Source organism: Chrysochloris asiatica, unplaced genomic scaffold, assembly GCF_000296735.1.
Source record: "Chrysochloris asiatica unplaced genomic scaffold, ChrAsi1.0 scaffold00184, whole genome shotgun sequence".
NCBI lineage: Eukaryota > Metazoa > Chordata > Mammalia > Afrosoricida > Chrysochloridae > Chrysochloris > Chrysochloris asiatica.
Window position 1 is genome coordinate 1140559 of NW_006408702.1, and position 7470 is coordinate 1148028.

A 7470-nucleotide genomic window follows, 5' to 3' on the forward strand; every position below is an offset into this window, starting at 1 on the left:
AAGTAATTTCACAGTGAAAATTTTGAAAGACCAAGGTAAACAACACTGGTAATGGGACATTAGATGTCGTATGCCTTCTGCTATAATGTGCTAAGAAGGTCACATCACATTTATGATACTCTTTCAAAAACCTTATACCCTCTATATAAGATCATGAGGCATCTCTGTGGAAAACTAAAATTTGACATATAAACTATCCTACACCATTATCCCTATAAGTTAAAGTGAAAACTGTGTGTGTGTTTTCATTTTATAGTACTTGGGTAGGTATCTTGGAGGTATGTAAAGATACCTGTAACAAAACAATTGAAGAGCATTGTACTAACATTGAAATAGCAATTAGAGACCAATGTCATTAGTAAATAATCAGCCTCCCACCTATTTCATACAATTAGTTTACACATAACTTACTTCCATTTGGAGCCTTACATATCAGTAATGCTTATAAAGACACTTTTCATATCTTGACAAAGAAGCTTGAGTTATGTAAATGAAGAACAAAGTAATTAATAGAAGATTTCTAGCATATACACATTTTCTAAATGCTTAAGAGAAAATAAAGATGAGTTTAAATCATATTTTTTTCTGCACATACCTTATTCATTTCTTCTCCAGTCTCATTTTCTTTATATAGATGGTTTTTCTTCTGCAGTTATTCTATTAACATGAAAACTATATTTGCAAATGATAGTCATAGATAAAACTTTATTTGTAAATGGTGGTGGTGGTGGTGGTGGCTGTGGAGTTGGTTCCGACTCTTAGCAACTCTACATAGGTTTCCGAGGCTGTAAATCTTTATGAGAGCAGAAAGCCTCATCTTTCTCCTGCAGAATGGCTGGTAGTTTCAAACTGCTGACCGTAAGGTTAGCAACCTGACTCATAACTACTACGCTACCAGAGCTCCGTTATTTGTAAATAGTAAACTATCATTTAAAGCTATTTTTTAATTAACAAATGTTTGAAGTGCTGTTATTTTGCCAGCTGCTGTGGGAAATAAGAAAACATAAAGCAATTTCTGCCCATACACCCTCGGAAACCCTGTACAGGGTCGCTATGGGTCGGAACCGACTCGACGGCACTTACCAACAACAACAACATGGAGTGCAGGATCCAGTAGGGGATGGTAAATGGACATGTGTGGCCAGATGGTACAGGAATTAAAGCATTAAGATGTAAATACAGAGTACAGCTATTTCTCAGATATGGTGTCATTAGCATGGCTATGTGTCGAAGAGGCCAGCATAAGAGCAGACCAAGTATTTGTGGGCATAGGATATCTTGAGATCTGTCTCTGGGGAATTTAAAACAATCTTTCCAGTCTTTTAAAATAAATTGCAAGCATAACAATAAGTAATTTATGCTTCTGTTGTTTTATATATAATCATCTCTTTAGAGTTCCAGACAATTGCCAGTGTCCAAGCTACTTGTTTCTGTTTTAAAAAAAAAACAAACAAACCCACAAACTATATATGTATATTGTTGGTGAGTACCAGCAGTCGTAGTAACTCTCTTTTATCCCTCTCTTGTGCCTGAGTGCAGTCGGAGGAAGAGGAATTGGAGTTGGTGAGTGTGGGCTTTTGCTTGAAGAGAGTTGAGAGATGTAGAAAGTATTAATTCTCTAAAATGTTTTTATTAGTGTTCCCTTTGTTGCACAGATTTTTAAAAATCAAACACTTCCAAATTAAGAACTAAAGCAATCCATTGGTGTTGCAGCATCTTGTTTTTCTGATTGTTACTGTGTATGTGGACCCCTTTTATTTGTTGGAGGGGACATTGCCATTGTTGTTGTTGTTGTTATGTGCCGTGGAGTCGATTCTGACCCATAGCGACCCTGTACAGGGTTTCTGAGGCTGTAAATCTTTACGGGAGCAGAACGCCTCATCTTTCTCCCATGGAGCAGCTGGTAGTTTCGAACTGCTGACCTTGTTGCTTGCAGCCTGATTCGTAACCACTATGCTACCAGAGTTCCTTGGACATTGCCGTAGATCATGTAAAAACATGAGGTATCCATAAACACAGGACATTTGTTCAAGGTTTGATTTTTTTTTTTTTTTTAAGAAAAGATAAAATATACCTTATATAGTTCCCCAAATTACTATTTTATTTTTAGAAAGTGACTTCACCCTTAAAGCTCCTCAGATTGTTGCACACAGTCTTGTATTTTCTTTCGTTCAAAAAGATTACATCATTTCTGATGAGGTCACCTATTAAGAGTTGTAATTGTTTCATCCCGCATTAGAAGATCTGAACCACAAGGGGATTCCCTGTTTACTAAGAGGAATGTCTGTATGTAATTAAAAATGTATAAACTTAACTTTTTCTGTCAGAATACTTTCTGTTCTTAAAAGCAACTCTCCTTCCACCCCATCCCTAAATGATTTATATTGACTTTGCCTTGAGAAAATAATTTTTACTAAAATTAATTTGCAGTTGATCTACTTCTTTGGCAACTAAAACCCAGAAGTATTCATATGAATTCAGTCAGCTTGCTAATTTGATGTCTATAATTTATAGAAATTTAAAAGTTAAAATGATTTTGTTTTTAGGTTAGACAAGTCTCATATTGCATGAAAGCATGGGGAGAAGCGTATATCTATTGGTATTACTTACATTTTACTATTACATGTTTATGCATGCTCTGGTATACTTTTGCACAATTTATTTTCTTTTCAAATAAGATCTGTGCTGTTTAAATTAAGAGATCATCCTTTATTTAACTTCATGATTGCTCTTATAGTTTTGGCTGTGTTGTGTATTAACAGAAATACAAAGAAGCTTCAAAAAGCTCTGGAAAAATGAAATCAAGGGAGAGGGGAATTTTATCGCAACTATTTTGAAACCCCCTTGCAATCTTAATTAGCTGTGAATGTAATCTTAGATTATATTATGTGAAGATTGGAATATATTTTGGTGAAATTCCTAATGGTAGAGTAGTGATTAGCAAGTGGAAATTTATAATTCAAGCCAAAATAATTCATCCTAAATGTGTCATTATGCTTAGATTGTCATGAATGCTTCCCTGGAAGTTATCTGGCTATATGTTTCCCTCTAGTGGTTGTGAACATCACTTACTCTTGTAGAATTTACCCGATGAGATTCTGAATTTTGGTGGGTCATGCAAGGGCTTGTCATAGAGATGAAGTGTGGATGTTATTCACTTAGTACTTGACATGTAAAGTGCCAATGACTGAACCATGAATGGACAAATTAAATCCAGTAGATCACTGTATTAAAAAGAAATCATAAAATTAGTAACTCAGTGTTGAGACTGGGAGATATTAGTGTAAAATTATAAAAACCTTTGTTAAACAAAAATATGAAAATGTGAAGCTATTATTTCTCCACATAGCCTCCTTTTATGTCTCTATACTCCTGAAGGTGGTGTTTCCACCTCTCTAACCTTTTCCTGAAGAATGATGCACTCTTTGATTTACACCATGTCAAAATGACAATTTTGACATGGTGTAAATGACAATTTTGGCATTCTCAAAGGATTCAAATCATGTCCTTTTTAAGTGTTGAATTTGAAGGACAAAATAAAGCCTGTAGGGTAGATGAGGGTTAAAGTTTCCCAATGAAATTCTCATAAGACAATTCTTTCAGTCCTCAAAGAATGACCCGGTGACTTGTTAGGATGGAAAAAAAATTCCTTCGTGCAACTTTCCTGGCCTTTTCCTCACCGATACAGTGTTCAATTTTATTAAAAATTATTCTTAATAAGCCTCCTGTGTTCATCTTGTGTACTTCAGGAAAATCTATCAAGATTGTTACTGGCTGTCATCGAGTCAGTTCGGACTCAGCCATGTCATGCACAGCAGAATGAAATACTACCCAGTACTATGTCATCACAGTTGTTGTTTATGTCTGAGCCAATTGTTGCTGCACCCCTTCAGAATCCCCAAAACCAGCAACCTTCTGTCTTTAACTGACCCATAGATCCCCTCCGAAGCCACTATTTTGATTGGACCTTCGTTTTGAAGGCACCTTAATGAAACAAATATAGTACTAAAAGAACTTGTTTGCAGCTACCCACTAATCGCAGAGACATGTTTACGCATTTTGTTTGGAATAAACTCAGGCATGTATGAACTGAAACTGTAGCCGCAATATTTTGTTTATTTAACCTAGTAAAACCAGAAACACAATCTGTTGGAACTTAGAAAAGTATTCAGTTTGGTTTGAACTCTAAAATAGAATCATGGATGACTGTGATCTCAAGCAAAAAAGGGACAGTACCTGCAGAGCCCGCCTTAGACTCTTCTGGAGAAAAGGAGGCTCTGCAGGTTCCCTTAGCAGCTTCCAGTTCTAGAATGAATACTTCTGACAGCTCAGAGAACTGGCTGTACGGGAAAAAGGATATGAAAAAGTTATCGCCCCGCCCCCTTTTTCTTTGTGGTTAAAAGTTTTAACCAATTTGGTAGAACTCTTGGGAGCAAAGTTGTTGCTACGTGCCGATGAGTCTGTTCCAACCCATAGCGACTCTGTATAGGGTTTCCAAGGAGCGGCTGGGGAGCTTGAACCCACTGACCTTGCACTTCAAACTGATTTTGCAGTCCCACGCATCAACCCACAGTGCCACATCAGGAGTAAAGGGTGCTCATCTTAAGTTTGTTTAGTATTTCAGTTACCAAAGCACTCGCAGACATTCTCTGTTGTAGTAGTGTGAGGTGCGCAGGGCAGTGGTTGCTGTCTTCCCTGCTATCCAGACAAAGAGTATAAAACTGATAGGAAGTGTAGCCACATTCTACAGTATCTAATGTCATCTAATGTCAACAGGAGAGAAGATACAAACTAAAAAGAAATCAATTGAGATCTGGATTCTCATGCAAGTAAACTTTTTCTCAGGTATCTAGTGTGGAGCATTTATTATTGCTCCTCTCACAATCCTGTACTCAAAAGTGATTTATTTAAAAGCTTTCTACTCAGAACCTTGCTGTTTAGAAGAGTCTGGAGAATATAGAGGGAGACATATCTGAAACTGCTGTTAAATAGATGGGGGGTTTGTTGTTGTTGTTATGTGCCGTGGAGCCATTTCCGAGGCTATAAATCTTTACAGGAGCAGAAAGCCTCATCTTTCTCCCAAAGAACAGCTGGTAGTTTCGAACTGCTGACCCTGAGGTTAGCAGCCCGATTCGTAACCACTATGCTGCCAGGGCTCATTTGGAGGGAAGGAATTCAAGAAATCAGAATACAAGGTGTGCTTCAATTAAGGCATGACTTAAAACCCTGTTGACATAAAAATGTTGTAAATAAACACCAGTTCGACAGCACTTAACAACAACAACAGGTACTCATGGACTTAGAATCCCAGACATACAAATGGTCTTCGCTGTCATCAGGTATTTAGAGTCTGAACTTTATTGAGAGTCACCTGGCGTATTTGAAATGGCATTAGATTCTTAATTATGAAACATATGAAAATGTTATCACCAACAATGTCCATTTCTATTTTAAGGGCATGTCTATGACATCGATAAACTCTGTATGAAAAAAAAACAAAGAAAATGAATAATATTAAAATATGCTCATTTAGTATTTTAATTAGTATATTTTAGTACAGTTTCTTTTATTTAATATCTTCATATCACTTCAGGAAATAAGATATTCACATTATAAAACTGTAAATTGAATGTTATTTTTAAAGTATTAATGGCACTTTTTGTTTTTTCAATCTCTCACAGAATACCCAGAGGATAAACAGTTCTCAAGCCAGTCAGCCTCTCGCTACTCCAGTGGTGTCTGTGACAACCCCAAGCTTGCCTCCACAGGGACTTGTGTACTCAGCAATGCCTACTGCCTACAACACTGGTTAGCCTGCTCTGCAGCCTTTCATGTGGTTATTTCTCTGTCTTGTGACCAGTATGTCTAAAAGTATATGTATTGAAAGAAGTTACCAGTTTTTAAGATTCACATTTGGGTAAATTAAGAAACCAAACAAACATGCTAGCCTTTAAAAAGCTGTAAGGATTAATGGTACACTGAATAAATAGGATCGCTCTGTCGCTTGCACGTGAAGTTTTCACACTCAAACAAGCTGTTGTTGGTACTGCTGTTAAAGGGCCGTTGAGTCAGTTCTGACTCATAGCTACCCTGTTATACAGGGTTTCCAAGCAGCTGCTGGTGGGTTGGAACCAAGCTTGCGGTTAACAGTCCACTGCTTATCCTACAGTGCCACACCAGGATTCCATCAAACAAGCTGTTGTTCTTATTGCTGAGTGCTCTTGAATACGTCAGATTCATAGCAACCCTGTGTAGGCTTTCCAAGGAGCAGCTGCTCAGTTTGAACCACCAACGTTGCAGTTCAAACTGACCTTGTGGTCTAGGGCAGTGTCATCCTAGCACCACACCAGGACTCCATAAAACGTGATGTGGTTGTGGTTAGGTGCCACCGAGTCAGTACCGACCCATAGCGACCATAAAACATGTGGCTGTTACCAAAACTACGGAAGCTAATAGTCTATTGTTTAGAATATTTCATGTATTTTTTTTTTTTTTATTACACAGTATCTCATTCCTCCAGGTTTTCCAAATGGATTGTTTCTCTATATGCAATGTTAACCTACTTTGGGAAATAACCTGAATCCCCTTAGACCTTATGAGTCAGGATGTGGTACTAAATCCACTGATTGCAGACTAGCCTATTGTTCAGTTGGCCTAAGGCCTGATACTGTCTTATAGAACAAGAGGACACTGAATGGTTTAAAATCAGGAAAGGTGTATGACAGGGTTCTATTCTTTCACCATATGCTGCCTGCTGAACAAATAATCCAAGAAGCTGGATTATATGAAGAAGAACGTGGCTATATACAACCTTGCTTGCTGAAAGCGAAGAGGGAGGACTTAAAATACTAATGAAGATCAAAGACACCAGCCTTCAGTGTGGATTTCACCTCAATGTAAACAAAACAAAAATCCTCACAACTGGCCCAATACAATAACATCGTGATGAATGGGACAAAGATTGAAGTTTTCAAAGACTTCATTTTGCTTGAATCTACTGTCCACACTCATGGAAGCAGCAGTCAAGAATCCAACAACATAATTGCATTCGGCAGCTCTGTCACACAAGACCTCTTTAAAGTGTTGAAGAGCAAAGATGTCAGTTTGAGGGCTAAGGTGCACCTTACCCAAGCCATAATATATATTTTTTCTCTTCTGTCATAATTTTTCTTTATTTTAAATCTATGATAAAGTAAACCAAACGTAACTTAAATTCTCTGTATGCCCTTTGATACATTACTTTGTTACAAGTTAAAATAACAAAGCTAGCATATGTTCAGACAAAATAATCCTTTGTCATATAGTGTCCATATACTATTTTTTTTTTTAATTTAAGGTTTTTATTGTGCATTGAGTGAAAGTTTACAGGGTACATCATCAGTTTCACATTCAACAATTCATATAACTTGTTTCATTACATTGATTATAATCCCCTCCATATTCCATGAGTTAAAAGTATTTCTCTCTATC

The 7470-nt window shown here is 37.1% G+C and overlaps 1 protein-coding gene across 3 annotated transcripts in view; it reads left to right on the forward strand.

The window, feature by feature from the left end:
* The window catches only part of MEF2A (myocyte enhancer factor 2A), a 130955-nt gene that overhangs the window by 112545 nt on the left and 10940 nt on the right, over positions 1-7470 (forward strand). For 2 of the 3 annotated variants that reach the window (XM_006872133.1, XM_006872131.1), the window contains exon 7: positions 5682-5808. In XM_006872133.1, the coding sequence (XP_006872195.1) occupies positions 5682-5808 (127 nt within the window). Of the gene's footprint in view, positions 1-1539; positions 1564-5681; positions 5809-7470 lie in introns of all 3 variants that reach the window. The other variant, XM_006872132.1, reaches the window with a different exon arrangement.